This window comes from Cervus elaphus, chromosome 2 (assembly GCF_910594005.1).
Source record: "Cervus elaphus chromosome 2, mCerEla1.1, whole genome shotgun sequence".
In the NCBI taxonomy this organism is placed as follows: Eukaryota; Metazoa; Chordata; class Mammalia; order Artiodactyla; family Cervidae; genus Cervus; species Cervus elaphus.
In genome coordinates this window covers 18461775-18477051 of record NC_057816.1, presented here as the reverse complement: position 1 = coordinate 18477051, position 15277 = coordinate 18461775, and the positions used below count along the sequence as shown (strand labels likewise).

Below are 15277 nucleotides of genomic sequence, written 5' to 3'. Positions count from 1 at the left end.
TGCCTCGAAAATGTGAATCAGGAGGACCAAACAAGAGAAAGAAGTAACTAAGGGCTTGAAAAACCAAAATAGAGGTCACTCATCTTATTTATTTATTTTTTAAAAATTTATAAAAAAATAAAAATAAAAAAAATAAAATAAAATAAAAAATTAAAAAAAATTTTTAAAAATTTATTTATTTATTTATTTATTTATTTTACTTTACAACATTGACTTGAATCCGCCATGAGTGTACATGTGTTCCCCATCCTGAACCCCCCTCCCAACTCCCTCCCCATCCCATCCCTCTGGGTCATCCTAGTGCACCAGCCCGGAGCATCCTGTATCATGCATCAAACCTGGACTGGTGATTCATTTCACATATGATAATTTACATGTTTCAATGCCATTCTCCCATATCATCCCGCCCTCACCCTCTCCCACAGAGTCCAAAAGACTGTTCAATACATCTGTGTCTCTCTTGCTGTCTTGAAAAATAGAGGTCACTCGTCTTATTTAAATGTAAAGACTAATTCTTTGCATTGCAATCACTCGAAAGTAAGTAGCCAGCTTAAAGAAGGTCCTGGTTTCCACCTCCCCTCCTGGCTGGACTCAGCTGTGTGTCTCTACATTTTTGAAACACGGTGGTTTATGGTGATCCTGGACATTTTCAAGTAACACGGGGTGGGGGGGTGTCTCTGGAAAAGCAGCTGGAGGCAGATGGGTGGCTGTCCATTAGGACAATTCATCAGACAGCAGTTGAGATATTGATAAGAAAACGGAAATCAAATTAAAAGACGGAAAGAGAGAGGAAGCGGGAGTGGGACCAAGAGAGCTGGAGAGAGACCGGAGGGGAGGAGACGCATAGACTTGAGTGGTTCCTGAAGCCCCGAGGATGTGCTGGGGTTGAGGGCGCCTGTCTGGGTATGCTGGAAATAAAGGCACAAGTCACAGCCAGCAGATTTAATTTCGCTCTGCCAAGGGTCTGGAGTCCAGGGGCAGAGGATTCGCACCAAGAACTTGAACACCCTGGAGTTGCCGGAGTCCGGCTCCCGCTGGCGGAGCAGGAAGGGGATCAGGAAGGAGTATCGAAGGTGGGTGTCTGTTGGTGCGGGATATCTGGGGGCCATGCAGGGTCCCAGCTGCCTGCTCGAGTTGCAGCCAAGAAGCTTTCTGGGCTCTTTCTTTCTCTCACTCTCTCCCAGGTTTTCTTTTCTGTCCTTTCCCCCTCTCCTGCTCTCTCTTCTTGCAGATTTCCCTCCAACTTTCAAAGAGAATGGGGCGAATCTGGTGCGAGGGCAGTGGGGGAGAACCGTGAATGTGGGAGCCTGGAGAGACGTACCTGATCCCTGAACGCGTATGTCTGTTGTGGCTTCAGGAGCCAAAAAGCTGGAATTTGTTAGTGGGGAGAAAAGTGTTTTATCAGAAACACATTGGCTGCCGTAGAAGCTGCACCCTGCCACGTTAGAGATGGTTTAAGAGAGGAAGGGAAGAAAGAGGAGAGAGACAGCGGCCAGACTTGGCCAAGCAGAGACTCACTCTCGCAGAGGCACCTGGCATCCGAGGGCAGTTTTTGCTCCCTTCAGTCCCAATATTCAAGCCTCCGACAGCACCTCCCCTGCCACTAGAAATGAGGCCACCTCATTCATTGTCTTTGTCCCTGCAGGAAACCCAATTTTCTTTCTGAAAGTGGTGGGGGGAGTCACTCTGGGAAAGGGGCCTCTGTAGATCTCTGGAACCTTAGCCAGGGTAGCTTTGTAAGTGGCCCCCCAGCAGGGAAGAGGGAGACAGAGGGTCGATGGTGGAGCCCTAGGGGTGGTAGGTCAAGCAGAAGGTCTGTGCTCCCAGGGCCCCAGAGCTGGCAACTCTATACATATGTTTCCTGGGGCCTTCAGTGGCACTGGTGAGGGGGTCTACCTCTATACTAGCTGCCACCTCTTCTCTGGCCAAGGCACCCCCCTCCCCGCCACTCCCCCCCCACCCCCGCCCCCCGCACCTCCAGGTAGGAGACTAGGAGAGCCCTGGGGGAGAAGGGTGTCTCCTATTGCCCATAGATGAAGGTTACAGGACTGTAGGAAAAGAGACACCCCTTAGCCTGCCGCCTGAGGGATAGAAGCAGAGGAAAGGCAAGGGTACCGGCGTCCCACTCTCCCTCTCTGGTCCAGGTGGATTGGAGTCACATCCCCACCCTGCAGCTTTCCTGTCCTCCCTCTTTTTTCCTTCTCCCTCATACCCCTCAGGGACTCACCCTGCGCCACTCGCCAGTGACTGAGGTTTCTTCCACACAGGTTGGTCCTTGGGCCTTCCTGACCCTTCCTCACCAACCCAGGATGTTTCAGACAGTCCCTGACACGTCGTCTTACGTCAAGGTAAGACATGACAGCGTCTTTAAACAGGTAATGACCCCCACCCCAGCCCGCCCTCCACCTTCTGCCCAGACCTAGAGCCCCTTTCTCCTTTCTTCCGTTAAAGAGGTGGGGGCCACGGACCGCTCTCTCTGCAGGTGTGTCTAGACCAGGGGCCCTAACTAAATCGGATGGGGGATGCCTGGTTGAGGACGAAGACTCTTGGCCGCTCCGGTTGGGAGAATGGTGTGCGAGGGCCCTGCAGGGAAGCCCAGACCCTCACCGGGACCCGCGGGCCAGCGTCCGGCCCCTGTAGATCGTGCGCCCCACGCCGCGCCGCTCACGGCAGGTTCCCCCGCGTCGAGGGTGTGCGTGGACGCGAGTGTGAGGGTGTGTGCGTGTGGATGCAGGCGAGTGACCGCGGCGCGCTCTTCCTATAAGCTCGATAGACCCCAGTCCTCAAGCCCAGCTTCCTTGGCCCCACCGGCCTCTCGAAAGCGCAGATTCCTATATTTGACAGTATGTCGAAGGGAGTTAGGTTTTTTTTTTTTTTTCCTTTTCCACAACAGTTCCCAAGAATGTAAACAAACCGAGGCCAGGACATCTGGGTTACACGTTTAGTGAAAATCCGCCAGCAGGGCGGGGCCGAGGGTGAGGACCCGCCCGGGGTGGGGACCGCGGGGAGGTCCTCTCGCCGCCCAGGCGCGACCTCCCGCCTTCCAGGTAGCGGCCCAGAGCCTCCCCAGCTCGGAAAAGGAAGGACCACTGCCGTTTGTCAAAAGTACTCCCAGCTTCTTGGGTCTCGGCCCCGCCCCCTCCTTCTCGAAACTCCGCCCAGAGAGTCCCCCCCCCCCGCCCACCCGCCCCCTCGTTCTGCGTTCAGCGTCCGCTAATGCTGCGTGGAGTGACCGCCCGAAAGGACCCGGGACCTCCATGGCGTGGGCACTCTCGGGTTTTATCCGGGGGCGTCGGTTATGCGTCCATCGCTGCTCCTGTTTCTCTTAAGGGAAATCCGCTCACACCAAGTAGCGTCTTCCCCGCCTGCGGTCTGAAGGTGTCTCTAAGGCACTTTGGGGAAGCCAGGTTTTGGAAGCTTGGCGGGGAAGGGGTGTTTAATCTCTCGGTGATGAATGAATGAAAAACGACTGAATCAGTGGATGGCTAGTCAGTGAACGGCAGGGTGGACCGGTGTCTCCCAGGAGGTGGCAGAGCAGACTTAGACTACCGTGTGCTGGGTTCGCTGTGTCCAGCTTTCCCGAGAGGTTAAGGACGCGGTCACCCCTCCCAGCCCGCCGCTCCCGGGACGCGGGGCACGGCGAACCCAGCTCTCATTCCCGGCTCTGCCCCGAAGGCTGCAAAGCTGCCCCGGGGCGGGCAGCTGTCGTCCCTCTCCCATCCTCTGGGACCCCCTCGAGTGTGAAAACACCCGAGGGCCCAAAACCTCAGGGAGCCCGGGAGCCTGACCCCAGGCCAAGAGTCAGAGAGACAGCAAACGGTCCCGGCCGCTGGGAGGGGACCGCTGGGGAGGGGTTGAGGGCGGCAGTCTATGAGTTCTGGCCGCCAGGGGAGCCGCTCGCCGCAGGAGCTCTTTTCAAGGGGAAAAAATGGATTTTTCAGCAGCCACAAAGTTTGTATTGTTGCACAAAGGGGTGCATTGATGAGTGCGAGAGGTCCGCGTGGCGCGGACAATCTTGGGTCTGTTCCGCAGGCTCCCTACGCCTGCCATTCGCCAGAGGGGGCACAAACAGTCCCCGGCTGCCAAGCCCCTGCCATTCCGCCTCAGGCACTCGGCTCCGAGATTGTTGACAAACCCCGGGGGTCCAGGCACCCGGGCCCCAGGAGTCAGGTCAGGAGCCGGGCCCTGGGGAACCAAGGGTGCCCGCTGCACCCGGGCAGCGATCTAGATTCCAAGTGCTCAAGGGAGACCGCGTAAGGCGGGCTTGAGGCTGGAAAGAGCAAGGGAAAGGGGGACAGCATTGTGTCTGTACTAACTTGTTGAATAGTAACAACAACCCTAGGAGGTGGTCCATTTTGCAAGTGACAAACTGAGGCATTGAGACATGACTGTGACACCGGTTGCCAGGGAGAGAGCCAAGATAAAAACAACGAGGGCAAAGTTGTGCTGACTGCTAGGCGAGGTCTAAACACTCACCTTTACAACAGCCCTTTGAGGTAGATCCTCTTAAAACGCCGACGCACAGACGAAGACGCCGAGGCACAGAGAGGTTAAGCAACCTGTTCAAGGCCACAGAGCGGGTAGGTGCACAGTCAGAACACAAACCCAGGGAGCCGGGTTTCCCAGTGCGAACGTCCACCAGGACGTTCCACTTGCTGATAGCGGGGAGGGGCAGGAGACCCAGTGGAGTAACCCGGACCCGGTCCTCGCGAGGTGCCCGCATGGGACAAGGCACTTGAGAGGCCGAGCGCCGGGAGCCCATCCCTGAAGGCCCCAAGCCGCCCCACTCGAGACTGGCAGGGTCCTCCACGTTCCGTCTCTGACTCCTAGTTCTCGCTCCCCCACCAACCCGCCTGCTGGTTCAGCCCACCCCGCATTCTGGGGGAGACACCCCCGCCCCCTCCCCCAACCAGAGGAGAGGAGGCTGGTAGCCCCAGAATGTTCGCCGCGGCACGGCCCAGGGGCAGCATCTGGCCGGCAGGTCCTGAAACGGCGTTTCAAGGACACAGGTCTGTACTTAGAACGTTGTTTGGAGCGGCCAGGAGGCCGGGCGGCTGGAGGTTGGGAGAGGCCGAATTCTCCCCTCCCCCAAGCCCCCCATCCAGGCGCCGCCACCGGGTGAGGGTCCCGGCACCTGGCTGGTCTCCACCTCTTGTCAGCCTGCGCTCTCTGGTCAGTCTCCGACTCCCTTGGGATTTCCTCCTCGACGCCGCGTGGTCTGGGGACCCAGCCCTGGAGCGCCACGGGCTCGGGGCGCAGAGACCCTCCCCCTCCGGGCCCTCCCGCCGCCGCGGCCTCCCACGTAGCGTTTTGAACCCTCTTGGCGCTAAGGCAAGAACGAGCGTGGGGAGCGGGCCGGGCCGGCAGAGGCTCTAAATCTTCCTTCAATCTGTGAGTAGATGAAGTCTGAGAAACAAATTCAAAGCAGGCGCGCCTGCAGAGCCTTCCTGCAGAAATATTCCCCGGCATTCAAGCGCGTCCAGGGGGCGGCTCGAGCTGCCTTGTTTGGCTAAGGTCAGACGAGACTCGAGTTCTCCAATAAAAATAAATCTCAAATTAATTATGGCCTCGAGCGAGGGGCCAGACACTTGAAGCTGCAGTTGTGCAGTCTGGAGTTTTGGCGCTCGCTCGCCCATCCCTCCCCCGCGCCCCCCTCCCCCACCCGCCTTGCCCGTTCGAATACCCGCCGCGGCGGCCGGACGGGAGGGGCCGCGAGGAGGGAGGCCGGAGGGGGAAGGACCCGCCCCACACGCTCTGCCAAGCCTGGCATCTTTCGGGGGTTTCAAGTGACCGGCCGTCCCGAGGTCTAGGAGGCACCCCAGGGACCCGGCTCCGGTTGTCGCGTCCTCCCACCCCCAACCCGGGCCGGGGCCGAAGAAACCCGGGGAAGCTTCGTCTGGAAAAGTCTTGACCGGGTCAAAAGGGCTGACATTGAGCGAGCCAAGACACGTTTCACCCCCGCCGCTCCCCTCCCGGGGGAAGCAGGACTTCCGCATCTTTGAAAATATTGTCAAGTGCGTGCGGATGGTTAGAGGCAAGTCACCCCACCACAGTTGCAGTGAAGAATGCCCCAAGTCCTAAGGTTTCCTGAATATGCGCCCCCCCGGGCATGCTTTCTGCAAGTGACCTTAGACTTAGAACTGTGTCATGGGCTGTTTTGTTGGTCCGTCCACTCCCCCCACCGCCCCCCCCCACCCCCGCTCCCCCAGTGGATAGTTTTTGTTTTAAGCGCCGGTCCAAGGCTTCCTCGGCTGTGAGCTTCCTCGGACTTGAAAGCCAGCGGGGCTGGTGGGGTGGGCAGGATGGTAGCGGACACCAGGTGCTGCTCACCAACCCTGCCCAGTCTGGAAAAAGGAGAGGCAGGGCAGTCTCTGGTGAGCCAGGAAAAGGGTGTGAGCAAGTGTGTGGGTTGGGATAACCAACCAGCCCCTACCCGGGCCTGGAGAAAGGAGAGGAGGGGGAAAAGGGAAAGGGCAAAAGAGGGGGTCAAGATAGAGAAGGGGTGGGGAGAGGCAAGAGAAGGGGAGAGGATCCCCCCTGCCCAGCTTCAAGACAGTTTTCATCTGCAGCCGCCTCACCACAGGCTCTCTATCAATTTGTCTCAATGCAAACATTCGAAATATTCTCTTTGGCTGCTCGTGAAAACAATGTGAGCTGCCAGGATCAAACCATCTTTCCAGATGTCTGGTGGTAACCACATTAAACAGGGCAGACTTGTTTACTGTTGTGTTTGGTTAGGGCTTCTTTCCCCCTTCGGGATTTAAAAAAGCAGCAGCAGCAGCATGGAGTGGGACTTCAAACCCAGAGTTACATAAGTGGGCAGCTTTGCCCACCACCATGCCAACACGGGTTGCAAGGAGGCTCAGAGTCTCTCTGACGGCTGTTCCGAGTTGGGGCAGGGGCTCTTCTTTCTGGGAAGACTAGCTTGTGAACCGACAGGAGCTCCTCATGGAGGGGCTGGTAAATACCAAAAGCCAGGACATCAGTGCCAGTCAGTGACTCACTAAAGGATGACAGCTATGCCAATGCCAGCCTCTTCCCCCTCCCCGCCACCTTCAAAATTACGAAATTGCCAGAAGCTTTGGTTTTGCAGGCAGAAAAAGAAAGTGCTGTTGAGTTCCACAGCTCAGACAGGAGAGCAAGTTTTCATTTTACTCTCGTCCCCCATTGAGTTCTCCCACGAGGAGAGGCAGCTTCTGCTAAAAGGAGTTGAGGGGGTACGAGGGATGTTGGGGTGACTTACTGACCAGAGCAGTGAATGCAGTCTGTTATAAGCTGTTGGGATAGGAGCTGGGAAGAGCTGCCTGGCCAATGTTTTGCCACAGGGGTAGCTTCTCAAGTACCGGGAGGACTGGGTGTAGAAAGGGGAGCCGCTGGCTGGCCTGCGGTGGCCATTAAGGGCCTGAGTGTTTGCCCAGCGCCAGGAAGGGGGCCTCCGGTGGTAGAGTGGAGTTCTCTCGGCCTGCAAGAGGGGGAATGTGGCCGAGGGTGCCGGGTTTCTGGTCGGATCTGGGTGGGAAGCTGTCTCCCTGCGCCCTCCTGAAAGCCTTGTTGTCGTTTGAAGGTCGGCAGAGTCTGGGCTGAAAAGGAAACAATTTGGGGTTTGAAAGGATGTAATTCATTCTTCCTTTCCCTTTAACCTCTTTCCTCTCTGGAAAGCATGTGGAAATGCTGAAGAGAAGAGTGAGAGGGCGGGCGGCGGGGCTGAGGGGAGGAAAGGGTTAAGCCTGATTTCTTTTAATTGAACTCCAGAACTGGTGGCCCCAGGCAAGGGGGGGACTGACCCCGCTAGCGGTAACCAGATGTGGCGGTCCCAGGGGAGCCCCCGAGCAGACCCCTGGATTGAGAAGCAGACAGGAGGTGGGGGGGCCGGCCCGGCCTCCATCCAACCCCCACCGCATCCCCCCACCCCACTCCCCCTTACACACACCAAGACTCAATTGCTGGCAAGCTGCACCCGCCACTCCAGGTCTGGTCACGTTCAGACCCGTGTCTGTATTCGAACCCAAAATTGGAGCTGAATTGATGAGACTAATTTCGAGAGGGGGGTGGGGGGAGGGAGGGAGGGAAGCCAACGAGCTCTCGGGCTCAAGTGCTCCTGAAGAAATAAAGAATTAATAAGTCACCTTTTTCGCCGCTGTGGACACCCTTTTGAAATTTTTTCTTTCCAATTGACTCGGATCTCCTCTGGATTTTTTCCCCCCCTCCTTCTCCGGATGGACTCTTGAATAAAAGTGAGAAAGTCCAAAGCGTGGTCTGGAGAGCGTGGACAAGGTAACCTGTTTCGGAAGCCGGGGAGAAAGAAGCGAGTCAGGCCAAGAGCACCCGAGGGTCCCCTCGGGGCCCCAGCTAGAGCGGGAGGGGGGCAGTGCTGGGGGACTCGGGAGGCCTCGGGTCGCAGGGCCCTGCAGGGCGGGCCGAGGGGAGGCTGGCCTCAGGACTGGATGGGGTGACAGTCTGGAGTATCGTTCCGGGGGTCTCCCCGCGAGAAGACTGGGCGGTTCATGGATGCTGCCTGCTGGGCTTTGCAGACCCGCCGGCCAGCCTGGACGGATCATCTCGTCGTAGCATAGGTTTCTTGGGGCCCAAGGTGGCATTGCCTGGGAGGCTGAGACCCGGGCGCCAGGGCTTGGGCCATCGGGTCGGGGGTATGCGCCAGGGGGTTGACCGAGAAGGCGCGGAGAGGTGGCCTGGGGTGCCGCAGGGACCATCCCTCGGCGGGCGCCGGGAGCTCTTCAGTAGCCCAGGATCGAGGCGCGCCGCCCCGAGGGCGTCCCTAGGCTCGCAGCGGTCGGAGCCGAGTCCACGCCCCCGACGGCCGGGGTCCGTCCGCAACCGCCCGGCGTCCGCGTCGCTGGGTGAGTGGCTGCTCCGCGAGTCTGCGCGACTCCGCAGCCGAGGGCCCTGAGTGGAAAACTTCCCATTGGATGCACTTTCGAATGGTCGGTCGGCTTCGGTCTGCGTCCGGATCTTCCCGGGCGGTAGGCTCCAGGTTATCCTTAGCCCCAGTAAACTCTTCCGCCCCCCACCCCCCAAAAAAGTTTGACTCCGGCTGGAAAAGACATTAATGAACGTATCTGTGGGAAGAAACGGAAAGTGAATGAGTCAGGAGGGCCACCTTCGGCCAACGGCCCCGGGAAAAGGAAGGAGGCCAAAGGCGTTCGGTCTTGGACTTTGGGGGAAGGTTGGGGAGGGGGGCGGGGGGAGGGGTTCGTGCAGACTTTGGGAATCAGGGCGCGAGCGCCGGGCGTGGACCCCGGCATTGTTCCCAGCTCACTCTTATCTCCCGGGAACAAGTATCCTGTGTGCGCAGTGCATGAATGTATCTGGGCATCTCCGCGTATATTTATATAGTGTGTGTGATGCGAAAAGCAGGAGCGGCGGGGGTGGGGGGAAGGAGAGGGGGTGTGGGGGGAGGGAAGACGAGGGAGAGCAGAGGGGAGAGAAGAGAAGAGAGGAGAGCGCGAGACCGAGAGAGAGAGAGAGAGAGAGAGAGATAGGACTTCCTCCCCATTCGCAAAGTGAAGTCACTTCCCAAAATTAGCTGAAAAAAAGTTTCATCCGGTTAACTGTCTCTTTTTCGCTCCGCTACAACAACAAACGTGCACCGGGGAGCGAGGGCAGGGCGCTCGCGGGGGGCACGCAGGGAGGGCCCAGGGCGCCAGAGAGGCCGCGCCGGGCTAATCCGAAGGGGCTGCGAGGTCAGGCTGTAACCGGGTCAATGTGTGGAATATTGGGGGGCTCGGCTGCAGACTTGGCCAAATGGACGGGACTATTAAGGTAAGCGACCGGTCGGTGGGCGCGGAGCCGGCTGGGGCGGCGAGGCGGCGGGCAGGCTGGGCGCGGGGCGCCGGGGTCCCGGAAGACGTGGCCACTCTCCCTTCCTCCCGCACCCCGGCTTCGCGCCGTCTCCTCCCGCGCTCCGGTGGCGAGTCTCGCAGGCGGGGGCGACCCGCCGGGCTCCGCGCCGAGGGCGATCCCCCCGCACCCCTTGCCCCGGAGCGGAGCCCGGCCCCCTCCCACGGCGCTGCCGGCGGGACTGCGTGCGGGAGGGGCCGGCGGCGTGAAACCGGGGAGCCGGGCGCCCATCGCAGCCGGGGGTCGGAGACCTCCCGGGCCCCCTAACCCACCCGGCGAGCCGGGCACCCCGGTCCCGGCTCTAGGCACCCGCCCGGCGGCCGGCGGCTTCCTCTCCCCCGAGGCCAAAGGCGGCGGGGGCGGGCGCGCAGCAGCCAGCAGCCGGGTCTCCTGCCGGGTGGGCCCAGGGGCGGGCAAGTGGATTGGTTGCAGGCGGATCGGGGTACGAGTGAGTGTGTCCGGGGATCTGTGTGCGCGGGCTCCTCCGGGTGGAAGACCTGTTTACATGTCAGCGCGGGCCGGTTTCCCTTCCTCTTGGTCCTTCTGTTGCCGGGTTCTTGGCGCTCGGGAACTGCCGGCTCCCCGGGACTAACGGGCCGGACTCGCCTTGCCTTTCCTCCGCCCGGCATCACTTTGCCGGACGGCCCGCGCGGCTCTCCGCACGCCCGGGTCCCGCACTCCACGCCCGGGCTGCGCCAGCTCCTGGGCAGGACTCCCTCCGGCCTCTCGAGGAGGGTCCCTCGCCTGCGGAGCCGCTCCTCCTAAAGGGAGCAGCCCTGAGCCGGCCGCGCTGGGGGCTGCCAGGTGGCCGGATCCTTCCTACTCCCACCCCAACCCTCGTCTCCCGCCCGGGTCCAGCTTGCCAAGTGCAGCCCAGAGGGACGGGTGAGGGTCTGGGTTTCACCGCAGACTTCAGGAGGGTTCACCGCCTGCTCCCTCTGGAAGGGGGAAGTGGGGTCAGGAGCAGAGAGGAGGGACAGCCCCTAATGTGACTGGCCTTAAAGGACCGAGAGGAATGAATGGGACCAGGAGTTGGCTGCGAGGCTATCCCACAACTGCAAGCCCGAGCCGGTCTGGAAAATCTATTAGGCTGGTGAGGAGGGGACTGGCAGAGCCCACCATTCCCGAACTCAGAGGAATCAAGTCTTTGCTCAGGGCTGAGTAAGAGAAGGCTCAGATGTTGGGCTTGGAGAATTCAAGAGATTTTTATCATTTGGGTGGGGTAGTGGTTTTATTTTCTAAGTTTTCTTTTTTTTTTTTCTTCTGAGAGTTTGAAATATGCTGACTTAAGTAAAAGGCACCAACAGCAGGAACTTGAAAATCTGGAGATGAGATTACTGATTGTATTGGGTTAAAAGGAGCCTCTGTGAGTCCGGGTTCCTCCAGTTTAAAGTGTGTGGGTGAGGAGTCAGTTAAGGAGATGAGGTTACTGTAGGGGGGAACCAGTAGATGGGGGTCCTGTCACTGGTCATTTAATGTCTGTCTCCCTTCTTTCGGTGGGTGTGTGCAAGTGTCTCGGTATGTCTGATTTAATAATAAGATGCTCCAGTCTAGAAAACTCCTCTTACCAGGACACTTGCCACTGGCCCAGAAGGGCCCCCCTATGACCCGGAAGGGTGGCAAGATGGTTCCAGGGTCTTGATGTGGACACCCTAAGGAGAAGTGAAGCAATGTCTCCCCAGTGCTTAGACCTCTCAGCACAGGCCCTGAGGGTAGGGAGGAAGCTGCGGTCTGTGTACCCAGAATGTGCTAACCTCTTTAGATGCACACGCAGGGATTGGCATGGCTAGCAGTGAGAGCAAGCTTAGGCCAGGACTCTGGTGGGGGTGACAGGCTTCTTTGTTGCAGGGGTGATGGGAGCCCGTCAGTCTGTCAAGACCCTCCTTTGGGGCATCTTCCATCTCCCATCCAGCTTGCCTGAATATGAGATGGACCAGCAGAGCAGTGACTTTTCAGGTCATCATCTTCACTGCCCGGCGTTCTGAAGGACTTAGTCTTTACTGTATACTTTGGTGTTTAAATAGTGTGAAAGCCACAGTTTCCTGTTCATGTGTGACCTTTGGATCTTGGGGTTCCCAGATCCCACTCCCACAGGGGTTCAAAAACTGTGTGTGGAGAGGACGTGGACAAGGAGAGGCCCCGGGACTTCAGGTCTCCGTGTGAGGATGCACAGTCCACGAAGCCCGTGTGAGCTTCAGACTCTGAAAAAGTGAAACAGTGGGACTGAATTACCTCTGCAATAGTATCTTTCCAATCCTTTCAGTTCCTAAGATATCTTGCTCACATGCTCTTGCAAGAACATGGCACTCCAAGTCCAGGAAATCCAGTTCTAGACTGAGAGCTCAGAAGACAGCACATACCATGTTGAATTTGTAGACACAAATCCAGAATGTGTGTTCCCAGTTTGAGTGGCCTTGACACATCATCTCTGACTGATTTGGGGATGTGATTTTTATGCACCTGTGTATTTCTTCCTCATCTATAAAGCATGTTGATATTTCAGAATACCTTTGGGTCTCATCACTGGGGAAGCTATTTGGTCCAGCTTGCCAGGGAAGTCTGGATTCCTTTGCAGAAGCTTTTTATCTTGTGATTACAAAATCTCAACCTCATCACCCTTGTTATAGTAAGTCCTTCTGCATCATGCTCTCTTCTCCTTTCCAAGAATGTCTCCTGGGAAGGCTCCGCACATCACGTTGGGAGCACCAACATTTGCTGGAGCCCTTCCACTCTTCACTTGCCACAGGCAAGTCCGTCTAAATATTAAACAACACCTTACCCCGCCCTGCTCCCCCACGGTGATGCTATCAGTTGTTGAAAAGCACGTGATACTGGTTGCTGCTTTAAGAATGACCTGGTTTCAAATACTGCATCTTAGATCTAGGCAGTCTTCAATTGAATCTGCTTATTTCATCTATGGAAGCTTGATTCAGTCAGTCATATGCTACCATTAAAGATGGGGAAACAATCAGAGAAAATGTAGATGTGGTGAATGGAATAGGGAAATGAACTGGGGACTTGGAGTCAGAAAACCCAGGCTCAGTCTCCATTCTGGGAGACTCAGTTTTCTCATCTGTAAAGTGGAGCCAAAGTACCTTCTTGCAAGGATTCAATAAAGTTTGGTACCTTCCTTGATTGTATGTTAGTTGACTTTCTCCTTGGGGATAGGGCTTGTAGGGATCAATTGGCCAGAAAATTAGATCATAGGTCTGGATTTATTATATACATCTTTCATTAATTCTACAAATATTAATTAAGTGTCTCTTATGTTCCAAGGCCCTGCTTTATGTGTTGATGCTAAAGTGAAAAGTGAAAGTGTTAGTCGCTCAGTTGTGTCTGATTCTTTGCGACCCTATGGACTGAAGTCCGCCAGGCTCCTCTGTCCGTGGGATTCTCCAGACAAGAATACTAGAGTGGATTGCTGTGCCCTCCTCCAGGGGATCTTCCTGACCCAGGGATCGAACCTGCATCTCTTGCATCGTGGGCAGATTCTTTACTGTCTGAGCCACCAAGATAGGAATCAAAACCTTGCTGGAATTTATGCTCTGGCAGAGGAGACAGACACATACATAAATAATTGTGTGCCCAACATGATACGTCTTCTGAAGAATAATAAAGCGGGTTAGAGGATACACAGGGATGTGGTTAGATAGCCAGGATGGTCAGGAGGGTGCTTCCAACAGAGTCCCAGGTGAGCAGAGATATAGTCAGTTTCATCATTTACCTCGGGAAAGCACCGCACCACACAATAGTACATGTGGGGAGAACAAAATGAGAAAGGAAGGCTGAGGTGTCGCTGGGCTTTGAAAACCATCAGAGTCCATGAGCCATGCTGGTCCAGGCGGCAAGTCACCATGGACACTGCGTGTCCAGTTGGAAAACTTCAGGATGGGCCTGCTGGAAGAAAGCAGCAGAGTGAGGGGTACCCGGGAACAAAGGCTTTACTTCTGTCCTTAAAGATGGATGCTGCCTTCACTCTGGGAGTGAACTGTTCCCCCAGTTGTGCCTTTAATTAACCTTCATAGCACCTGGACTCACGCAAACTCAGAGCATGACAGGCTGTGTCTCTTTCTCTGTCTGGTGACCACAGAGAATTGCCTCCCTCGGGGAGTCACCAAGCGGTGAATCCTGTTTTGTTCCTGAATAATTTCTACCAAAAAAGCTTCCTCCCACGTCTGCTGCTGTTCCACTTCAGGCTTTCAGGACTGCAACTTTAGAGCTTTACTGGTTATTTAGCTCCATATCCTTGTTTTATGGGAGGGAAACTGAGGCCCAGAGGTGTTTGCTGAATTATCCAAGGTCACACAGCTGACTAGCGACAGAGTCAGGCTGAGAATGCCAGGTCCTCACCCTCAGGCCAGTGTTCTTTCCACTTACCAGGAACATTTCATTTGCTTTCATTACATTATTATGAATTGTAGGATCCTGGAAGTGGTGTGTATGTGTGAGAAAGAGAGACAGAGGCAGATAAGCCGTTAAAAAAATCATGGAGAATCTGAAAGTTTGGACTAGGGACTAGTTCTCTTATTTAATAGAAATGTATTTCCATACTTCGGAAAAAATCTCAAATGTTTGTATAGGATTTTAACATAACTGTTCTCTAAAACAAATCCTCCTCTTTCTGTAGACAAACAAGGTCTCCATTACCAGGAGACAAAAAGAAATAGAGTATTTTGCTTAAATAGCCAATAGGCCCCTTTACAGAACAGGTGGGCTGAATTACTATTTCAGTTCTTTTAATAATTGAATATTTGACTATTGAAATAGAATGTATTCAGATGCATTAGAACATATCTTATGGGTCCGCCTTCTAGTCTGTGTAGTGAGTAGGTCTTTAATAACAGCTGCATTATATAAGATTTAGAATTTCAATGTCTCTTTTTATTTGGGGTCAAACAGTTAACTTGGCACTGGCTTTAAAAAATGGTTCATTTAAACCAAATTTTTTTTTTTTTTAAGAAATGCAACGTTAGACAAATGTTAGCATTGAGTTGCCCCAGCAAAAGAAAAAAGTTGGAAAATTTTTTATGATGATGAACCACCAGGCAGGATTTCTAATGGTCTGAGGCCTTTATCTTCCCTCAAATGTCAGAAAATATCCCCATGTTGTAAGTCAACACTCAGGCCCTCAGCAAGGTCCCTTGTCTTCTTGGGAAAAGCATTATCCTGCCTGAAGCTTGATAAAAAGATTTTCAGATTAGGACCTAACTATCTAGGGTTGTGATGAAAAACATCTACTATTTTTATTTATTTGAGACAAGCAATTGCATTATGTAGGTAGAGAATAATGTTTTTGTTTTGTTTTGAATAACAAGTCTTTCTTTGGCCTATCTTGAAACAGTTTTTCTAAATCTTATCTTTTGTTTGTTGCTTTGTGACAAATGGAGAAGACTAAAGGACATTGGCCTCTATCTACACA

General features: G+C 55.2%; 2 protein-coding genes across 5 annotated transcripts in view; one reads left to right on the top strand and one right to left on the bottom strand.

Annotated features, from left to right (window-relative positions):
- Nucleotides 1-452: 452 nt before the first annotated feature.
- On the bottom strand, nucleotides 453-9403 carry LOC122674837. The gene is made up of 3 exons (XM_043873417.1): nucleotides 9278-9403; nucleotides 8127-9077; nucleotides 453-7580 (listed from the first exon to the last, which is right to left on the bottom strand). The coding sequence occupies exon 3, from the start codon at nucleotides 5467-5469 to the stop codon at nucleotides 4564-4566; it is 906 nt and encodes a 301-aa protein (XP_043729352.1). The 5' UTR covers nucleotides 5470-7580; nucleotides 8127-9077; nucleotides 9278-9403; the 3' UTR covers nucleotides 453-4563.
- FLI1 (Fli-1 proto-oncogene, ETS transcription factor) overlaps nucleotides 2325-15277 on the top strand; it is a 133439-nt gene continuing 120486 nt past the window's right edge. Inside the window, exon 1 of one of the 4 annotated variants that reach the window (XM_043873374.1) lies at nucleotides 2325-2348. Coding sequence is in view for 1 of the 4 variants with exons in the window: in XM_043873399.1 (XP_043729334.1) it covers nucleotides 9763-9780 (18 nt within the window). In the remaining 3 variants the exon portion in view is untranslated. Of the gene's footprint in view, nucleotides 2349-8251; nucleotides 8275-8957; nucleotides 8982-9485; nucleotides 9781-15277 lie in introns of those variants that run through there. The other 3 variants (XM_043873407.1, XM_043873390.1, XM_043873399.1) reach the window with 3 other exon arrangements.

What these genes read in the sequence shown, in the direction of transcription:
- LOC122674837 (XM_043873417.1), bottom strand. Translation starts at nt 5,469, where the DNA reads ATGCCGGGGAATATTTCTGCAGGAAGGCTCTGCAGGCGCGCCTGCTTT.